The following is a 22,741-nucleotide window of genomic DNA, read 5'->3' on the forward strand; positions in this document are numbered from 1 at the left end:
CTTCCCACTCCAAGGATTTTACCTTTGTCATTACCTAAATATCTAAATAAACTATAAGAATCCAGATCAAATATAATGGTAGAGAAAACACAACTTAGAATACGGTGAACTGAGAAACTACTTCTTGAAAAGGAGCCAAAATCTGTTATACTGTTATTTCTAAAGCAATGATAAACACGCTATAAACACTATTTAACCAATACAAGAGACTCCCCACAAACAGAACTTAATATCTTACTCACAGTGAATAAAATTCATAAAATACAGAGCCAATAACAAAGATAACTTGCGGAATGCGGGGCACTATAGTCACACACTTAAGCTTATTACACATTCCTGGTGAGAGATTCACACTTCAACAGTGATGCTAGTCTAAAAGGTTTTTCTTCCCCCATTTTAAGAGAAATTCCAGATTTTTACAATCAGTAGGATTTTACTGTAACTGGTTAAATACAAAAAGGCATGGCATGCTTGAAATGCTTTAGAGGAAATTAATTTGACTCGAGTATTTTTTTGATGAAACTCATTCATGTTTCTCATCCTCTTTGTTAAAATAATTTTAAGTCAATGGACAAGACCTCTAAAGAGAAGCAGCACAATTATTATATAAAAACTAACAAGTCAAATACCATAAAAAATGAAGAATGGGCTAAGAACCTATTTATTTCTCCCAAATCTGTTCCTTAAAAAAATTGAAGCGTTTGTTTTACACACACACACCTACTTTTCTTTCCAAGTATGTATTTTTTTTATACTGAGGAGGAAAAAAAAATTGAAGTGCAATAATCTACTTAAGCAATAACGTCCAAATCCAAGAATCCTATGCAGGGAAGTCCCACTATGCATTTAATACCTATCCACTGGATTCTGGTTTATACAGTGACTGCTGGACAGTGTTCGATATTTTGTCTTCTGATAACAACATAGAACTAAGAATGCCAGGAAACCCATACTGCTTGTTTCTAAGTTAGCCAATGGTCTGTATATTCTCTAGTCAATGTTTCCTGGTCCAGTTATGCACTCTCTCAATTTTAATCCAGGTTTTATATTAACATTTAGTAAATAAATGTCAGATATATTATCTGTTTCAGCAATTAATTCATGTCAGATCCTTCCTCCTACTCCTGTAACCTAAACTGCAAAGCTATACAAAGGCTATGTTAATTCCCAGAGCTGGGGATCCACATGAGCACAAAGCACTGTCTCAGACTAAATATCTTCCATTAATGTTCTATTTTTCAAATTTATGTAGCATCTTCTATGATTAAAATATACAAATTAACCTAAATGTAAATGCATTCATGTCTTGGTTAGAACATATTCTCGTCAATAAACAGTTATCATCAGGTTCCATAAAAGTGACATCAAAAAGGCAGCCCTAGGGGGGCCTGGGTGGCTCAGTCGGTTAAGCGTCTGCCTTCGGCTCAGGTCATGATCCCAGGGTCCTGGGATCAGCCCCGCATGGCAGAGCCCCGCATGGCAGAGCCCCACATGGCATCAAGCTCCCTGCTCAGTGGGGAGCCTGCTTCTCCCTCTCCCTGCCACTCCCCGCTTGTGCTCTCTCAAATAAAATCTTAAAAAAAAAAAAAAAAATTAGCCCTGAAAACTGCCTAACCATTTGAGAACCCCTTCACACCACACATACTCTGACTTCAGATAAATTAGATATTAAATGAAAACAGCACACTGATTATATTCTCTCCTATTTTTCACTGCTTCGGTATGAGTTTCTCCAAGTAAACTAGAACCCTTCATGACTACCACTGGATTATGAATACTTTAATAAATGATTCTAACATGAGTAGAGCCAGAAATGAAAACAAGTGCAAGTTCATTCCAGTTAGTCTTGGTTCAAGCAAGGCGAGATTTCAAGTCAAGTGTGAACTGAATTCATGTTTTCATAACTTCAGGTAATAATTTCAGGTAAAATAATCCACTCTAGTGGATTTTTTTTTGTTTTGAGCAAGTAATACGTTTCTCTGCATTCATTCCTTTCTGAAGGGGTTTAAATCCATTACCAGTTTAGTTGGATCATCAACAAAATATGAGTACTCACTCTCTGTGAGGTTAAGGCTCACTTATCTTTCCCATTTTTTTCTTTGTCAAATATTCAGGTTTTTCACTGTCACACAAAAAACAATGCTTGGAAATGCCCTGTCTACTTCAAAAATAATCACCAGAATATTAGGATACCAATTCATATTTCTAAATTCACACCAAGTCTGTTCACCCTAATTTGAAAAATGTTGATTTCTATGAGTTCCCACATTAACATTTTGATGGGGAAACAAATCAGATGCAAATTACAGCTTTTTATTTACTTTATTCAAAATATCATTACATCATCTAAAATAAAATCACTTTTATTTGTCCCGTCTAATTCAGGAAAAAACATCTACAGCATATGTCTATACATGTATACATATAGAACATATATTTAACTCAAGTACACATACAGAACATATACTAATTCGGGCGCCTGGGTGGCTCAGTCAGTTAAGCGGCTGTCTTCAGCTTAGGTCATGATCCTGGGGTCCTGGGATCGAGTCCCGCTTTGGGCTCGCTGCTCTGCGGGCAGTCGGCTTCTCCCTCTGCCTCTCCCCCGACTCGTTCTCTCTCAATCTCGCTCTCATGCTCTCTCAAATAAATAAATAAAATCTTAAAAAAAAAAAAAAAGAACATATACTAATTCAAGAACACATATAAAAAAACAAACATCATGGGGCGCCTGGGTGGCTCAGTCGTTAAGCCTCTGCCTTTGGCAGGTCACGATCCCAGGGTCCTGGATCGAGCCCCACATCAGGCTCCCTGCTCCGTGGGAAGCCTGCTTCTCCCTCCCCCACTCCCCCTGCTTGTGTTCCCTCTCTTGCTGTCTCTCTCTGTGTCAAATAAATAAATAAATAAATCCTTTTAAAAAAAAATCAATCAAAACCAAGTTAAGAGGAAAGAAATACATGTTCTGAAAGTTACAAGATACCTGTGCCTCCAATAAAAATGCCTTAATCTTAGCTTAAATAGATGACTAGAAATTCCACGCTGCCATATGCTTTGAATGTCCAAAATGTCCCAAGTAGAAACGCTAACCATAACTGTACTTTAAACAGAGAAAGTCAAGTTTTCCATTCAATTTTAATATTAAAAATCAAGTAAAGTGATAAAAGCAACTTAAGGATCTTTATTTGCTGTTCTAACAAAACAAAAATACACATTCCAATACCGAGCAATTTAAAGGATTCTGCTTTATAGACCCTCTCCTGGAACAATACACCAGATAGCTATCAATCCCAAGAATGCAGAGTTCTTCCATTCTCGAACACATTACACGTCTGCCCGTATCTATCACATTTTTTTTTAAAGATTTTATTTATTTGACAGAGACAGCACAAGCAGAGGGAGAGAGAGGGAGAAGCAGGCTCCCTGCTGAGCAAGGAGCCCGATGTGGAACTCGATCCCAGGACCCTGGGATCATGACCTAAGCAGAAGGCAGACGCTTAACCGACTGAGCCACCCAGACATCCTCTATCACTTTCTAGAGACATTTTTTACCGGCATTTAGTTTTCTTCAGACATTATTCTATTTTAAAAATAAAATTTTATAATTACATAAAACAAAGAAAAAACAGACTAGATACAGAGCTACAGTACTTGTGATTTATTAAAATTTCAGGTTTTTACTATGAAGAACACTTGTACTTTTCCTGAGTAGTTTATTTTCATCTCATGAACAGAGTGACACTGGGTGACCATCCAGCTCCCCCTGCTTGTGTTCCCTGTCTCGCTGTCTCTCTCTGTCAAAGAAATAAATAAAATCTTAAAAAAATAGTAATAATAAATAATAAAAGTTTTAATCCAATACTCAAAGTCCATCCCTTCCCAATGTTAGGCTGTGCATAACATGACCCTAATTAGGCTAAATATTTAGGTACTTAGAATAGCACATTTTTGTGAAATTAGTATATGACTGCAGGTTGCTCATGTCAGCTCTATATTTCAAAAGTTTAGGCATCTAACTTAGTAAGTATACTCTGAAATATCGAGAACCACTCTGGTACAGTAATTATAAGGCTAACTCAAATAGTATAGTATAAGTTCCCATGATTTGTTAACTGTTGTTTAGTGGCCACATATCCAAAGTATGATCAATCTTTGGATAAATTATACTAATAACCATTTCAAATCACTGAGGAAAGTACAGAACACTCAAATGGGTTTGGCTATCCATTGTAAAATCTAAATTCCAGATGCCACGGTATTTCAAAATATTAACACTTATTTTCAAAACCATATTTAAGTAACACACAAAACTCAAAAGCCATACAGAAAAATTTACCTACATAAAAATATTCCAGCTTTTATATAACAAAAATATATCATAAGCAAAGTTAAAACAAATAATAAGTGAGGAAAATACATGCAACCTATCCCAAAAAATTAATAGTCTCAATGCACAGAGTTCTCAAATCAACTAAAAAAAAGTTTCACTGCACATCAGGCAAGCAAACTAGGACAACTATTTTCCTGTCAGACTGCAGAAAAACAAAGTTGATATACATCTGGTAAAAATGAAAGATCTATTATAAACCTACAGTATTGGTAATGGCATAAGAAAACGAGCACTCTTATCCATCACAATGGAAATGAACATAATTTTAAAAAGCAATCTGGCAATATTCATTAAAAATGCATGTATCAATTTTAAAAGTTTATGTTCAACAACTTCACCTCTAGCAATCTATCTTAAAGAAATACTAAGACACAGAACTCAAACCAAAGGCCCTGAAGTTGGGAGACATGTTCTTTTCAATTCACAACACAGTTTCAATATATGAAATATAACACAAAAATCCAAATTCCCAGCCGCTTGTGGGATAGGGGTACAATAAGACAGGTCAAATATGGGCCCAAAATCCTGTACAGCAACCATAAACTTGAAATGAGCAGTGCCTATCCCAGGGTTATCCCCTATGGGGAGTTGGGGGACATGCCTGGTATTCGTAAATACCTCTGTGATTCCGCAGGTTCTAGAATGACCCTTCTCACAGGAATAATACAAAAAGATACCCAAGGTTGTTCACTGGAGCACTGTATACAATGTACTAACTGGAAACCACCTAAATATCCATTAATATAATATAGGACTGGTTAATAACAGTACATTCTTACAACATAGCACTATGCCATATAAAAAGAATCAGGGGATTATTACATGTAGTAGCATAGAAAGATGCCCATAATATACTAGCTGAAAAGAACTGTGGAATATAATTATGATAATAGTATTTACTGAAACCCCAACATATTCCAGGTAGCATGTCAAGCACTTTACAATATTCCCAATTGTTCCTAACAACTCTATTAACTGTCTCCATATTACAGATGAATAAAGTAGAGAAACAACGGCTTATCTAAGTTCACTGGGCCAGGATAAGAACCCAGGCATCTAACCTCTATGCTGAAGTGCCTTTATACATCTTCCACAATACATAGTTTTATATACTTAAAAATTATTTATTTTTATGTCTTCAGATACATAAAAACACAATTTTCACTTTGTACTTCATAAAGGTTTGTTTCAAATTGTTTAATTATTTTTAATTAAATATTAATGATGTCATACTAAAGGTGAACATCATCTAATTCTACTTTTTATTCACCATTAAATTAGTAAGGATAGTAAGGAGGCCAAAATCATGCCCTAAAATTACTCCCTGGCAGCAAGGGATACCAAATAAATGTTCAATTCAAAACAAATTAACATTTTGATTATTAGATTTAATGAAGATTTAAAAAAATTTTTAAATATTAGATTTAAAAGATCAGTTTATGCTAATCAAAGCACATTATCTTAAAGTGAAATAAACAAGACTTTAAAAAAATGGATTTTTTTTCCACGCAATACTGCAATTAGAAATAGTAGTAAAGCATGGGGCGCCTGAGTGGCTCAGTCGTTAAGCGTCTGCCTTCGGCTCAGATCATGAGCCCGGCCTTGGGCTCCCTGTTCAGCAGGAAGCCTGCTTCTCCCTCTCCACTCCCCCTGCTTGTGTTCCCTCTCTCGCTCTCTCTCTGTCAAATAAATAAAATGTTAAAAAAAAAAAGAAAAAGAAATAGTAGCAAACCATGCTTTATTTATTGCTCCAGAAAACTGCTAAGGCATTCAAGGTTATCAAAATTCATCAATCCAGTTTTTCTAAAAGTACCTTTTTCTCATTTAACTTAATTTTGCCAGAAAGTATAGCATTTATTAGGCTGAAATTTACTGAACTCCTAAATATGTATGAAAGCCAACACTAAAATCAGGAATACAAAGATAGTCTCTGCTCTCACTGACAATTTCAGATTTGGTCTGGGATTCAGATCCTTAAAAAACAAGTAAGTGCTAAGTAAATGCTTAAAATAAATACTACAGAAACAAAGAATCAAGGCTATGCCAAAGAAAATCATTAAGGAGGTATGTACTCCAAACGATTTTGATGGGGGGGGGGTGGAAGGGAGGGCAGTCTAGGAAGATGACAAACACAGATAAGGAAAGGACAACAAATCACCAATGGTGTTTTCCCAAACAGTGAATGTTTAATGACTTTGCATCCCAATTTAAACAAAGCCCATACTGTTGATGAATCCCTGCCTCCTCATATTGGGCATATGGAATATGTTGTGGCCTAACGCTATCAACAAAGTCAAAACTCATAGCTACCAGCCAACTGAAAACACTTTATCATTTCTTCCTAGTTTTATTCAAGTTAAAACTGAAAGCTTAATTTGCCTGATAGTCTTCTTTGGAAGCAATCAGATAAAGCACAAAAACATATTTAATGTAACAATTCACCACAATATAATTTGCTGTAAAGAGGTCTTAATCTTAAACATAATGTGCCCATTGGGATTAAGCAGGAAAGAAAGGACACCAGACAGAAAAGGAATAAGGGTCTGAATGTGCATTCAGTATTAATTCTTAACAGAAATATAATCTCTTTCACAAGAAGTTTAACATAGGATGTTTTAATTTTACTAGTAGCTTAGTCCAGGCTATAACAAGATAATGTATTTGGGGTGCCTGGGTGGCTCAGTTGGTTAAGCGACTGCCTTCGGCTCAGGTCATGATCCTGGAGTCCTGGGATCGAGTCCCACATCATGCTTCCGGCTTGGCGGGAAGTCTGCTTCTACCTCTGACCCTCTCCTCTCTCATGCTGTTTCTCTCTCTCTCAAATAAACAAATAAATAAATAAAATCTTAAAAAAAAAAGAATGTATTTGATCACTAAGAAATTATACAAAGAATCACTAATTCACCAGCCATGTGTTCTGTGTAAGTGGTACCAAACATATTTACAATCTCGCTATATTCTTAAAATACGTATTCCAGGTCAATCAGCCAGTATTTAGTAGGCAGCAGCAGAGGGCCCAGTAATAATTTATGCTCAAGGGGACCAAATTATGATGAATCCCAAGGCCAAACTTTGGAAATGCAAGGCTGATTATGCAGAGGAAGGGTACTTGTTACTCAGTTATAAAAATGACCAAGTTATTCTTCCTTCCTTCCTAAGGGCACTTTCAACTGCCCCCTTGCCCTCATTCTCCCAAAGGGCTAGAAGTAAAAAACCAGCCAGACTACAGTACTCATCTATCAGTTTGTCAAGTACAACCTGAAAAGCGGCCGGCCGTTTCATTGAATCTGGAAACCGTTCCTGCACGCGGCTCGGGAGGAGCGCCCAAACTGACCATCGCTGGAGCATGTTTAACACAGAGGGACATACGTTCACCACTCATGTAAATTCTTGGTACCTGGGCGAGGTAAAGGTTTGGCAGCTGGTCGTCACGCCTTCTGCGGCAGACTTGGAAAAGGGCCCCATTCCCCGCACTGTCTGTAAGTTGTTGTCCCCATAAACATTGTCCGTTCCCCCCCCCACCCGCCCTGGTTTTAATCAAGTAAAGTCAGGTGTTGCTTTTCGATCTTGTGAAATGTGTACCATGGGATGGGAGGTTATCCTGTGCTAAAAATGCAGATCGACCATGTTTGAGGCACCGTTTTCCTTTCAGTGCCTACTGTCCTTCACTGTTGACCCCCCAGGAACCCCGTTCCTGTGTCACCTGAGGTGTCTGTGTTGGCTGTGTTTGCATTTCTACGTTGGTAGTTTGTGGCCTGTTTATGTGTGTGGGGTTTTTTAAAACATATTTTTATAAAAAGAATATAATTTAATGATAATAATAACCTAAAACAAAAATGGAAGCTACTGGTTATTCTCTTAACTTTTCACAAGATTAAATACAGATTTTCTTTTTTTTTTTTTCCTGTTTCTTGTGCAATTTGAGATAAACTGGCTGGAGAAAACATTTATAAAAATAAATACTTTCATTTGAAAAAAAAGAAAAAGAAAATGTAAATAAAATAGAGAATCTGAAAAAGTATAAAAATGTATTAGAAAAGAATAGTCAAAAATATGTTGTCATAGTATTACAACACATTAACTTCAGGAAATGCAAGATGTTTCTGATGACTAAAATGACAAGAACACTACTCTTTAAGAACCCCAAAACTATAAAAGCCATCATAAAATGCAAGAAGCTGGTTTCTGGACAAAACACAGAGGGGATACAAATTTGAAAGACAATTCTGTAACAGAAGAGGTAGAAAATAAAGATATCTAGCAAAATCCCTACATTTTTTCCTTTCCCAAATCTTTAATTTCCACAATTGAGTTGTTATATAATTCTGCAGACCTACAACCCCAAAATTAAAAAATTACACGTTCCACAGAGGCAGTGGTCACAAAATGAGAGTACAGAGTGATAAATCTGGTCATGGTTTTAAATAAATAAAGCTAAAAATACATTCTAAGATCTTAGGTTCTGCAGTATAGTACGCTTTACATATACTATACGTATATAATACATGTCACCAGTAAAAAAAAAAAAATACCTTGAGATTCAAATATTCTACACACAAGAAATATGATCTTCAAAATTAATTCTACTTAAGACATTTAAACAGACTCCAACTGAGCTGATCAAACATAGTTCCCAACAAAGTCCACAGGAGATGGTATAGTACTAGAATGAGAAGGGAACATGGAACCCATAGTTGAATTAAGCCCCAATCTACAACTTAAGCACCCTTAAGACCCTGGAAAGTGAGTACTTCAAGCCTCAATTTAACCAACTTTATTTTTATTTATTTATTTATTTGACCAGGGGGGGAGAGAGGGGGGAGAGAGAGCACAAGCAGGGGGAACAGCAGAGGGAGAAGCAGACTCCCCGCTTAGCAGGGAGCCCAATGCAGGGCCCTACCCCAGGACCCCAGGATCATGACCTGAGCTGAAAGCAGATGCTTAACAGACTGAACCACCCAGGTGCCCCTCAAGTTAACCACCTTTCAAGGGAACGAATACCTCCTGCAATGCTGCTGTTTTGTATATCATAAATTGGGAATGTGCAGTTATTTAAAAGCTGCTGAATAATCAGAACAATGAACATACAGAACAAAAAAACATGCCTCCCACCCCACCAAAATGGGAAATACTAAGAATCCAAATGGCTTCATTCTGGCCAGAAGGCTTTCACCTGGGAGGGGCGAGGTAGGAGATGGGGGTGACTAGGGAATAGGAACTGAATTAGCTCATAAATTTATTCAATTCCAATACCTTATCTCCTAACTTCTCCATCAAAAAAGCATAACTGAGAACAGACTTAAGGTAATACACCACATTCCAAAACCATAGCCAACATATTTTTAGCAGCAAGCAATTCATTACAAAATCTCTAAATCCTAAAATCTGAAAACCAAAATCGCTGTTATTAGTTATCTTCCCTAAAGATTATCCAATGCATTGTTTTGCATCAACAACAAAAATCTTTAAACCACATGTGTGTCCATCCATCCAGACTGTCCAAAAACCACCCAGAAACGCTACCACCACTGGAAATAGCAGCTTGGCACAGCAGTTAGCTGTTCCTGTAAGGCGGCAATTCTCAAGTTTTCAAACTTTTTGGTCACAGACTCCTTTTACAACTCTTAAGCTTTATTGAGGAACCCAAAGATCTTTTGCTTATATGGATTATATCTGCCAATATTTACTGCATTGGAATTATAACTAGGATAAATTTTTAAATGTTTATGTATTTGAGTAACAAGAAATCTATTACATGTTAACATAAATAATTTTTTAAAACTGTTCTCCAAAAAAAATTTAGTGACATTAATCTGTTTTACATTTTTGCAAATCTTTTTAATTATGGCTTTATCAAAGATCGCTCTATTCCTCTATCTGCTTCTGCATTGAATCCTTTTGACAAGCTGTTCTGGTAGACACATATGAAGAAAACCTGGTATCACACCATCCTAACTGGAAGAGTATTTCAATAGCTTTTTCAAATAATTGTGGATATTCTTCTATGATACTACACCAAAACTCCACAAGTGTTTTATTAAAGATTAGTTACAGTATCAAAGCTGAAACCCCATCAATAAACCCCTTATACTGCTGCATTAAAATCCACTGGTCTAGGGGCGCTTTGCAGGCGGAGCCTGTGACTCTTGATCTCAGGGTTATGGGTTCAAGCCCCATGTTCAGTGTACAGATTACTTAAAAATAAAATCTTAAAAAAAAATCCATTGATCAACACTGCACTTCGAATGTACCTTTTACCGATGTATGATTTTTATTACATCAAAATTAAGCTTATCTTCCAAATGTTGACACATTATTACAAAATTATTTTTAAAAAATGGTATCATCAATATCACTACCAATCTTATCAGAAACATTTTTTAACTACTAGGAAGCTGTCAAGCTCACAATGACAGAAACAAGCCTTCCAAAATTCTAGTTTTTATCTTCAAATTTATCATTTGGCCACCAATGCTGTCAGCTGTTTTCCTTAAAGAGACAGGCTCACTTCATTTTCAGGAAAATAATGGTCCAAGTGTCAATACCCACGGTTCATCATTTGTTTTTTTCAGATAAAAGAGCTCTACGAGAAAAACACTAGTTTAGCTCACAAATCAGTCAGACATGTGCTTTTCTCAAAACAACCATGCTCCTTTTTAGTAGACCACTTTATGTGTACTTCCCATTTTATCATGGCTTATGTAAGACATAAATTCGAGAGTCAGGATTTATTAAAATTAATGTGTTTTACTGTTTCATCAAGAACTTTTTAAAATATGTGTTATGCTTGTGATGAAGAAATATATGACTACTAGTACAATATGGTGCCTCTGCCTCAATTTTTCCTAAGGCAAGAACAGCATTATCCACAACTGCTTTCACACCATCATGCAAACGTCCACAGAGTAAAAAAGAAATAACATTTCAGCACTATTATGAAAATAGTTTGAATTTTATGTACTCCTTAGAGATCCCCGGAGTTCCACAGATCACAATGTGATCTGGTACCCATTACAACCCACCAAGAGGTCCCAGTTCTACCTGCTATGAATGACTTCATGAAACTATTTTTTTTCTGACAGCCCCAAATATTTGGGAGAAAAGCTACTGCCTCCCCCAAGTCTTGCTAACTATCTCTTCCACTAACTTTTAACAACATTCTACGAATATGGTATGAACACTAGGTCAGTGATGATGGTTACTCTCCTCAAAATCTTTTCACTACACTTGTGATAGCCAGAACTGAGCTGATGCAAATAATGGATCTGTCCAGCACAGAGTAGGGCAGAAAGCAGAATACAGTTCCCAGAAAGGCGTTATACTCTTATCAATGCAATGATTCTCAACAAGGAGATGGGATGCTGTTAAACACCTTACAACACACAAGCAGCCCCCTTCAAAGAATTATCTGACCCTAAATGTCAACAGTACCTACCAGAGAAACCCTGTATTAATGGATCCTAAAGACTACCAATATTTTTGGAAGCTTGATCACCATGGCTCTTAAATCATACCAGCCTTTCAAAATTATACGTATATTACATATGAGTTTTAGACAAAATATTAACACTTGTTCACAATGTTGTAATGACTTAAACGTCAATAACCTATTTGGATTTAACCCATTCTGACAGCTCAACTCAATCCCACCCACCCAACTTTAACAGGACAGCATACTAAGGTGCAAGTGGAAATCGAGCACATTAAGCCTGGAAATCACAATTCAAAACTTCAAAGAAACAAAATGAAAGGCAATTGTGACACCAGAATATGAAAAACAAAGAAAGCCAATCAATGAGGAAATAGGCCTATTTAACTAGGCAGTCTGGTCTTTTTGTTGTTTACTTAAAAGTATAGTACACTTAAGAGTTAAAAATGAGAGGGATATAATGAAAAACTGGGCATATTGCTCACATGTCAAAAAACACAATGGAAAGCCAAAACTCTGTCTTCCATTTTATATACTTGAACTTCCAAGAAAATTTATGCTTAGGTCTTTAAAGAAAATGTACACCTCCCTTCCTCAAAGAAAGCTGGGAGAAAGTAGGTATAAAAGTATTTTCATTTTCTAGACAAAAAGATACAATTATGTTATTTTTAATTAAAACCTCTTAAATTGTACATTTCCTATCACTAATCAAATTTTAATACTGACATGATTATCACAAAGTTGCTTTTCAAGCACAGCAATAATATGTGAGCTAACACAAAGAAGTCACATGGCATCACTAAAACATTTTAATTGCTGAACTGAAAAATGCCCCCAAAATCAGTGCTTCTAGTGTCTCTACCATTTCATAAAAGGATGAATAAATCAATTAACAGGGATCTTGCAGATTCTAAGATTTTAGGTCTGCATATTTAATTAAAACTAGGAAATAGTCTCATTTACAGAAATTTGCTGATAGGTCTCTTAAAAATGACAGGAGTGGGTGAGGAGGAGCATGAAATTTTTTTCAAAAATACTGTGTAAAAAGCAATAGGTATCTTGAAGCCTATGTCAAAGTTAGAGCCTCACCTGTAAAGAGACACATGCACATACACATAGGTAACTGTAATCAGTAATATTTGCGAAAAAGAAACTGTTTTTACTTAAAAAAAAAGATAAATCTGAGGTGCTGGATTAGGTGTCTAGAAATCACAAAACCTTTATTTTGCACATAAGTAAAACTTCCAGTGTCAATTACATAGTTCGTTTGGGGCCTTCAAAGAAGAAAATTCGGTCCCCCGTCTCAAAAGAGCACTATTACACTGGAATGTTCAAAAAAAATGGAAGAAATGCAGTCTCACTATTTAGGCCTCTACACTGCTGGATACACGCAGAAAAAAAAGCTGTAATCTACTTTCGATCCCAACAATGAGTTCTCAGATTACATCTCATTCTTTGAAACAGACAGAATAGAAAAACTTTTTAAAAACGCTACAAGGGAAAGTATAAGACGCAGACCTAGCGAGATTAGAAGGCAAGGATGCACTAGCTTTAAGTCTATAATCAGAAAAATGAAAAGTACCACTAGAGATGGGAGGGGGAAGGAAGCGGAACGCATCCGACTATCTTTTCAAAACAGAACAGACAGCAATACCTAACACAACGCGTTGCGAAGGACACCCTGGCAAGTGTCCCTCTGCTGACGGTGGGAAGCCTGGGGAGGACTGGTTCAAGCGGGGAAGCGGGGCTCGACGCTCAAAACTGGGTTTTTAGCTAGTGCTCGTGCAAGCTCGGGGGTGGAAGTGGGTTAACTCTGCCGCACGATCTGGGCAGCTTGGAAACGGGAGGAAGAGAGGGACGCAGCGGAGGTAGACCAGGAAGCGAAGCATCGAAATGAGCCGGGGAGACGCCGAGAGTGAACCTGAACGCCGTGTGCAGACCCCGCAACCAGCGGGGCCTTCCTTCCCCGCCGCCGCCGGGCGTTGTTTTTTCTCTTTTCTTTCTTTTTTTCTTTTTTTTTTTTTTTTCCCCGGACGGGGCAGAGAAGCGGGAGCACTAAGGTTCAGGTTCCCCTGGCCGTTCCGGAAGGGGAAGCCCCCGGCCCGACGGCCGCGGAGCCAGGAAGGGGTGGGGGGAAGCGGGAACCGAGCACAAGGGGAAGTGCGGCGGCGAGCGGGTGAGGAAACAGGAAGAGCCCCGTTCCCGCCTGCCTCCCCCACGGGGCGAGGGCCCGGCTCTCGCGCCACCCCCTCCCCCCCTCCCCGGACGCCCCCAAGGCCCCGCCGGCGTGCGAGAGAAAACAGAATACAAATCACTTACAACGGCATCGTCTCCTGCGCCGGCACCGCCCAGTCACTTCCCCCCCGCAACCACCGCCGCTGCCGCCCTGGGCATGATCCACTGAGGCGGGAGGGAGGGGGGGGCCTGCCTCAGCCCTGGGTCCAACCCCACTCCCGCACCGCTCCCGCCGCTTTAAGCTCTTCTCCTCCTTCCCCTTCGTCCTAACATGGCGCCCGAGCGCTACCACAGCAACGTTCTAGAACTGCTGACGCCGCCACGCACGCCGTGCGCGCGCCTGCGCAAAGGCCGCCCGGCGCCGCGCAGCCTCACGGGAACGGTAGTTCTTGAGGCGGCCGGCGTTCCGACAATTTCCGCCCCAAAGCCGTAGCGCTTCCGCGGTGGATGTCAGGTGTCTGCCAGGAGAGGTGCGAGAGGCGGCGGACGGCTGGCTGTTCCTCGAGCGGGGACGCTCCTGTCGCCGGTGAGCACCACGCGGCACCTCACAATGCGCCGCCGCTCTCGCCGCCCGAGGTCGCGGCGGCCGCGCTTCCCCTTGAACGGCGTCCGTGGAGGCGCTCGGCGGGGACCGAGGCGCCCATGCGTGCCGGGTGTGCCGCCCGACGCGGGGCTTACGCGACCGCTCGGGTCGGTGCCTTCGGTGGCCACAAGTTACTCGGCCTCTTCCTGCTCTTCTGCGAAGTGAGAGTAAGACCTGCTCCCTGGGGTCGTGTCGACTGCTGTATGGGTTGGTTGATGCAGGAGTGCTTAGCACGGGCTGGTTGTTGGGACTCCCCCTCCCCTGTTAGACTGAGGTTCCCCCTCTTGGGCTTTCGGCTGACTTGTCCACCAAAGGGTGTACGGAGGCGCTCAAGAAGTGATGGTTGAATGAATAGATTTGCGGGGCAGCACTGTGATGACAGCGAGTTCTGGAACACGAGCTGATTTTACTAGCAGGTGGTGCCCTGGAACTTCCTGGTAAAGCTGCACTTAACGTAGAACGATCGATGGCAGTAACCATTGGGATTTTAGCAAAGGCTGTGTTTTGCAGCCCTGATCTATCCCTGGGGTGGGTCCTAGGAGTGTACTCCCCACCCTCAGCAAAAGCTGGAGTCTTCATGCTTGAGCCCGACTCTGATAATTCATTCCTTCCCTCTGCTAATTAGAACGCATTCTAAAGTGTCACACAAGGTTTATGGAGGGGCGGGAAGGAAATAAATACGGCAAGGATAAATTCCCAGTTCTAAATTATTTAAGTAGATTAACATGGACGTGTCTAGCCTCAAGAAATTTGGCAAAGGACTTACCTGTTTGCACAGAACATCTAGTAGGACAAAGCGGTCTAGAACTAAAGGCTCAATGGGAGAAGCACAGGACCTAAACCTGCATTGTCCAGTACAATAGTCATTTGTCATGTGACTTTTGAGCACACTTGAAATGAGGCTAAGTCCATTTAAGATGTACTGTAAGTGCAAAATACAGATTTCAGAGATGTCAGTAGAAACAAAAGAATGAGATACCTAACTGATGCGTTTGATGTTCATTATATGCTGAAATAGTATTTGGGATATATAAAAAAATTCACTAAAGTTAATTTCATCAGTCTTCTCTTAAAATGTGGCCATTAGAAAATTTTAAATTATATGTATGGCCCTCATTTCTGTTGAACAGCACTGATTGGGAGACAGACTTGTCCTTGATTCTCAGATCTTCTACTTGTTCCCTTACCCTCTTGTCATCAAGGTGGTTTTGGTTGGGGGCCCAGTAGCAGGCCTGCCCTTAAAAGTGAAAATCTGAGATCCAGAGAAATCAATAAAATACATTAAGGCTGTGGTCTTAAAATTTGCTCATAAAGCTAGGCACTGATGATGTATGTTAGGAATTAAAGAATGGGAACTTTTTGAGCTCGTGGCTGTCCTCTGCCTGGCATCTCAAAAGGCAGTGAAGGATACATGGTCATGAGACCTCTGTGCTTTCAGTCTCCAGGTGCTCCACACCGATTTTGTTTCCGCCTTCTCTAGAATGAGGCAGCTAGAGAGCACAATTAACGAATATTTATTTAGTACCTAGAATGTGCTAGATGCCATATTACTTTCTGAAGACAGTTAAAGGAAGTATATTTGTTGGAATCAAAGTAGACTTCCCAAAGTGACTTTAGAAATGTCGTATAGGATGCCTGGGTGGCTCAGTTGGGTGTCTGCCTTCAGCTGAGGTTGTGATCCCAGGGTCCAGGGTCCTGGGATCAAGTCCCGCATCAAGCTCCCTGCTCAGTGGGGAGCCTGCTTCTCCCTCTTCTCCCCACTCAGGCTGTCTGTTGCTCTCTCTGTCTCAGCCTCTCAAACAGATAAATAAAATCTTTTAAAAAATAGGGATAGAAATGTCTTGATGTCAAGTCTCTATGTTGTACACCTGCAACTAATATAACACTGTCAACTACAAATCAATAAAAAAAAAATTTATTTTGGACGCCTGGGTGGCTCAGTTGGTTGAGCGACTGCCTTCGGCTCAGGTCATGATCCTGGAGTCCCGGGATCGAGTCCCGCATCGGGCTCCCCGCTCAGCGGGGAGTCGGCTTCTCCCTCTGACCCTCTTCCCTCTCGTGCTCTCTGTCTCTCATTCTCTCTCTCAAATAAATAAATAAAATAAAATTTTTATTTATTTTATTTTTAAAGATTTTATGTATTAGAGAGAGAACACAAGCAGGGGGAGCAGCAGAGGCACAGGGAGAAGCAGGCTCCCCGCGGAGCAGGGAGCCTGACGAGGAGCTCGATCCCAGGACCCTGGGATCATGACCTGAGCCGGAGGCAGACACTTAACCAACTGAGCCACCCAGGCCCTCCCCCCGCAAAAAAAAATGTTAAAAAAAAAAAAGCTTAACAATTAAAAAAACGCTGACAAAAAAGTTAGGACTTAGTAAGAGGACAGGAGGAGAAGGGCGTAACAGGAAACAACTTTTCAAAAAGAAGGAAAGTACAAATAATTTAAAGTTTATTTGGAAACAGGGAGACTTTTGAAGTAACTAAACCACAGATATGCGGTGGGAATGAAACTGCAGAGGAGTGGGAGGCGGACAATGAGGGGCCTTTGTCCAGCAGAATGTTGCACACCTGCTACACACCATCACTGTGCTCAAGCTGGGAGGTTGCTCTCCACTATGAAAAACAGTCAAGATCCCTGCCCCAGTTAGACCTTATGTTCTTGGGAAGTGGGGGGCAAATAGTAAACCCATAAACAGACAAGGGAATTAAGAACCATGAATGAAATAAACCAGGTAATAGAATTACGGGGGGAGGTCAACTTTAGGTAAGGTGGCCAAACAAGGCCTCCCTTCGAAGGACCGGCCTTCGAGACCTGGAGCCATTGAAAGATTCAGATTTTATCTTTTTTTTGTGAATGGGGGAACCCTCGAAAGTTTGACAGCAGTGATAAGATCACATCTGCATTTCTGGGAAGATCACTCAAAAGGGTAGGGAACGAATTTGAGCTGGGAGAGCTTTTGAAGCTGGAGGGTAGGTTAGCTCTTGCTGTGGTTCAGGTAAGAGATGATGACGCTTGAAATGAAGAAAGGGACTGATTTCAGAGAGATTTAGGAGATGTAGTTAATCCTGAATGTGAGAGAGGAGGGAGAGGAAGAAGACAAGATTTCAAAGGTTCTAGGGAGGGCGACAGAGTGGAGGGAGCTACCAGTAAATAGGAAACAGAAGGCTAACTAACTAGGTGAGTGGATGAGGTCATGAGAGTCATTTGGTATGGGTTCTTTGAAGTGCCTGTGGGACCTTTAGAAATGCCTGTCAGGTGATGGAAAACATGTTTCAGGAGCTGAGAAGTCAGCTCCTGAAGATAGAGTTTTGGTTTTTTTTTTTAAGATTTTATTTATTTGTCAGAGGGAGAGCGTGAGCACAAGCAGGGGGAGGAGCAGGGAGAGGGAGAAGCAGACTCCCCGCTGAGCAAGGAGCCCAATGGTGGAACTCGATCCCAGGACTCTGGGATCATGAACTGAGCCAAAGGCAGACACTTAACTGACTAAGCCACCCAGGCGTCCCTGGAGATAGAGATTTTAAAACTCTGGAAACAAGATTTGTATCTTGGAGTCATGTTTCAGTTCAGCACAGAAGGAAAGGCCCTCCATACACTCGGTAACTACAGTCTAATCCAACCCAAACTTCACGAGTGCGTAATGAGCTAGGTGTTCACGTATCCCCAACGTTTAGCATCCACTTAAGGATATAACTTGAGCCAAGGAAAGTGGAGCATGAGATAAAGCCAGTGACCAGTGAGTGTACTGGTTAAGACAGGATCCCTATTGTTAGCCTTGCCTTGCTTGTCCCCAGAGCTCAGCCCACTCCCTCCAACTGCCGCCCCATCCCCGCAGCCCTCGCCCTACCACAGTGCCTGTGTGCTACTGACTGTGGCCATGGGGGAAGACATTTCCTACTGCTATCTTAAGGATCATTCAGATTGCATTTTCCACAGAACAATGTCATAAGTAGGGGGGAAAATTCCTAAGCTGGTTCTCATAGGTCCACAGTGCATTTAAATTTAAGAAATGGACAGAAATGTTTTTCAGAACAGGTCCTCTTCACATATTGGAACTAGCTTAGATTGTGCTTCAGTCTGTCATTTAGGAGGTGATACTTGGAGATACTGTGTTGCTATAGAGATTTTTATCCCAGTAATAAACTACAGTGATTCATTTGGCGACTAATGATGCATACGTTTTAAAATTTTTTACCCAACACGAGAGACTTAAATACAGAGAACAAACAGGGTTGATGGAGGGGAGGTGGGCAGGGATGCGCTAAATGGATGATGGGGATTAAGGAGGGCCCCTGTGTTGAGCGCTGAGTGTTACACGTAAGTGATGAATCACTAAATTCTCCTAAAACTAATATTACACTATATGTTAACTAGAATTTAAATAAAAATTTGGAAAAAAAATTTTAGCCAAGATTTACCAGATTTATGAGTCCCTCAAGTAAAAACAGTAGCACATGCACTTTCATCTAATGAGTACTATACCCTTGAGCTATCTTTTCTTTAAATTCTTTTAAATTCCCTTTAGATGTTTATTAGTTTATGTTTTAAAGAATGTGTCTACTAGGGTTGCCTGGGTGGCTCGGTCAGTTAAGCGTCTGCCTTCAGCTCAGGTCATGATTTCAGGTTCCTGGGATCAAGCCCCGCATCGGGCTCTCCACTCAGTGGGGAGTCTGCTCCTCCCTCTGTGTTCTCCCCCCACCTCTCAAATAAGTAAGCAAAATCTTAAAAAAAGAAAAAAAAAAAAAGAATGTGTCTACCATTTGCATGAAAGGAAGAAGCTCAATAGCATGTTGATGAGAAGTGGCCCAAACTTGAGCCTCCTCTGGTCTCTGCCTTTAGGTCAACAACACAAAGGTCTTCCAGACTGAAGCCAAAACAGCAAGTCAGTCTCCTCAATTCCTTCCTATCTCTCGCTTACCCATAGACAAACCACCGTCAACTCCTGTCAATTGCACCTCCACAATCCATCAGAAATCACCCCCTTCTCCATCTCCTCTGCCACCACCCTAGTCCCAGCCACTGTCTTGTTTAGTTTGGGTGGTTGGGGCAGCCTCCGTGCTCTTCTCCTGCTTCTGTTTATGCTTTCCTTCCATTCATCCTCCATACAGCAGCTGGACTTTGAAAACATAAACTCAGATTTTATCATGCTCTCACATAAAACCCAGTTTAGGGCGCCTGGGTGGCTCAGTTGGTTAAGCGACTGCCTTCAGCTCAGGTCATGATCCCAGGCTCCTGGGATCAAGTCCCACATCAGGCTCCCTGCTCAGCAGGGAGTCGGCTTCTCCCTCTGACCCTACGCCCTCTCATGCTCTCTCTATCTCATTCTCTCTCTCAAATAAATAAATAAAATATTTAATAAATAAATAAATAAATAAAACCCAGTTTAATGGCTTCCCATCACTCTTAGAATAAAACCAAACTAGGGGCGCCTGGGTGGCTCAGTCGTTAAGCCTCTGCCTTCAGCTTAGGTCATGATACCGGAGTCCTGGGATCGAGTCCCACGTTGGGCTCCCTGCTCAGCAGAAAGTCTGCTTCTCCCTCTCCCACTCCCCCTGCTTGTGTTCCAGCTCTCACTGTCTCTCTGTCAAATAAATAAGTAAAATCTTTAAAAAAAAAGAAGAAGAAGAAGAAAGCCAAACTTGACAGTAGCTTACAAGGCCTGGGTGATCTGACTCTTGATTTTCCCTCTAACCTCATCTCAAACTCTGCCCCTTTCCTCCCTGTGTTTTCAGCCCTACTGGCCTCTTTTCCTTAAACATGCTCAGCTCCTAGGGGCACCTGGGTGTCTCAGTAGGTTAAGCATCTGCCTTCGGCTAAGGTCATGATCCCAGGGTCCTGGGATGGAGCCCCACGCTGGCAGGGCTGGGGTGGGGGAGGGGGAGCTGGGCTGCTTCTCCCTCTCCCCCCTGCATGCTCTCAAATAAATAAAATCTTAAAAAAAAAAAAAAATGCTCAGCTCCTTGCTGCCTCAGAGCCTCCATGCTTGTCCCCCTCTACACTGCTGCCCTAGCCCTTCCCATGGCTGGCTTGTTCTCAGCCTGTCAAAGCTCAGATGTCACTGCCTCCCAGATGCCTTCCCAGACCACCTTATGTAAACTACTTGCGTTATAATCCTCATCACATAACCAGAACTTCCTCACTAATTTTTTTTTTTTTTTTACTTATTCTGTCATCCTTACTAAAATCTAAGCTCCATGAAGATAGGAACCCTAACCGTATTGTTCAAACTATTCTAAGCCCAAAGCACAAAACCATGCTTGGCATATATTGGTACTTAAGAATTAAGTTGTTTCTGATTCCTTAAAGGCAACTTAGATTTGCCCAGTAGTTCCGTTCAGTTATTTTTTTTCCATTCAGTTACTTTCAATTCTATAATTAATCTGGCTGAAACAAAAACGGTCGGTAATTATCTTAGCATGAACTGCCATAACAAAATACCACAGAATAATTGGTGGCTTAAACAATAGAAATGTAGGGGCGCCTGGGTGGCTCAGTCGTTAAGCATCTGCCTTGGGCTCAGGACATGATCCCAGGGTCCTGGGATCAAGCCCCTCACTGGGCTCCCTGCTCCGCGGGAAGCCTGCTTCTCCCTCTCCCACTCCCCCTGCTTGTGTTCCCTCTCTCGCTGTGTCTCTCTCTGTCAAATAGATAAATAAAATCTTAAAAAAAAAAAAAACAATAGAAATGTATTTCTCACAGTTCTGGAGGCTGGGAAGTCCAAGATTAAGGTGCCAGCATGACCAGCTTCTGGTGAGGACACTTATCCTGGCTTGTAGATGGCGACTTTCTCACGGTGCTCCCATGGTGGGGAGAGGGAGTGAGGGAGAGGTGATGGGAGGGAAGGGAAGGTGAGGGACAGAGAGGGAGAACAAGCTCTCTGGTGTCTTTTAAAGAGACTAATCCTACTGGGTCATGGCCCCCACCCTTAAGACTCCACTTAACCTTAATTACTTTCTTAGAGGCCCCATTTCCAATACAGTCACATGGAGGGGGTTAGTACTTCAACATACGAACTTTGGGACATTTAAACATTCAGTCCATAACAATGATCATCTCAGGTTGCTAACTCCTAGAAAATAATGATGCATGTTCAATGATACTAGTTATTTAGTGCTGTGTAACAATATGCCACAAATTTCAAACTATTTAAAACACATTTCAAAAAACAAAAAAAAACGCATTTTTTGACAGTTTCTGGGGGGTCAGGAATTTGGACACAGCTTAGCTGGGTCCTCTGATTCAGGGTCTCTAGCAAAGCTACGTTTATGGTGGGCTGGGAGAAGAGGGGGTCTCATCTGAGGGCTCGACTGTGGAAGGACTTAACTTCCACACACATTTGGTGGCAAGATTCAGGTCTTCAGAGCTATTGCATTGAAGGTATCAGTGTCTTGCTGGCTGCTTGCTAAGGGCCCTCTCAGTTCTTAGCCATGTGGGTCTCTCCAACAGAGCAGTTTGCTTCATCAAAGTATTTAAGAACAGAAGGCAAAAGATTCTGCTAGCATGACCTCATACAGTCTTAGGTAACCTAAGGTTTGCCGAATTCCACTGGATAGAAGCCAATCACAGGTTCCACCCACACTCAAAAGGCATGAATACCATCAGGCGGAGATCACTGGGAGCCATTGCAGAGTCTGCCTTCCTTCTCAACCAAACTGACTTTGTATCTAACACCTAATACTGTGTCATACCCCAAAATACTCTAAATAATTTGAATGGCATTTTGATTAATTTCCATTTTTTAACATAAAAGACTAATTTTTCTTAATGGGAATTCAAATGGTATTTTTCTTTCCCAAAGTGGATCTCAGGAACTCTATGGCTATGAACAGGTCCACATTTTAAGGAGTTATGTTGTTTTGTTTTTAGCTTTTTGTTTTGTTTTTAGTTTAGGGTACATGGTATATTTCATTTTTTTAAGGTAGAATACCAGTTCCTTTTTAAAAGATTATTAAAGTACAATTATACAGTAACGTGTTCAAGCATGAAGGCTTTTGTGTTTACCCCCCATAATACTGCCTATTGAGCTGTATGGATTTTTCTCCTCTGCACACTCACTCTCATGTAACTAGCACTTGAATCAAGACAGAAAATGTTCAGTACCCCAGCACACTCCC

At 40.9% G+C, this 22,741-nt stretch overlaps 1 protein-coding gene across 6 annotated transcripts in view; it reads right to left on the reverse strand.

Annotated features, from left to right (window-relative positions):
* Positions 1-14,348, reverse strand: part of PAPOLA (poly(A) polymerase alpha) — a 58,096-nt gene extending 43,748 nt beyond the window's left edge. For 4 of the 6 annotated variants that reach the window (XM_028099060.2, XM_028099043.2, XM_028099066.2 and 1 more), the window contains exon 1: positions 14,133-14,347. In XM_028099060.2, coding sequence (XP_027954861.1) covers positions 14,133-14,140 — 8 coding nt within the window. In that variant the 5' untranslated portion in view covers positions 14,141-14,347. Of the gene's footprint in view, positions 1-14,132 lie in introns of all 6 variants that reach the window. The other 2 variants (XM_028099074.2, XM_028099049.2) reach the window with 2 other exon arrangements.
* Between the last annotated feature and the right edge of the window lie 8,393 nt (positions 14,349-22,741).

This window comes from Eumetopias jubatus, unplaced genomic scaffold (genome assembly GCF_037043125.1).
Source record: "Eumetopias jubatus isolate StellerSeaLion01/CBP00866 unplaced genomic scaffold, mEumJub1_p1.0 scaffold_7, whole genome shotgun sequence".
NCBI classification, from domain to species: domain Eukaryota; kingdom Metazoa; phylum Chordata; class Mammalia; order Carnivora; family Otariidae; genus Eumetopias; species Eumetopias jubatus.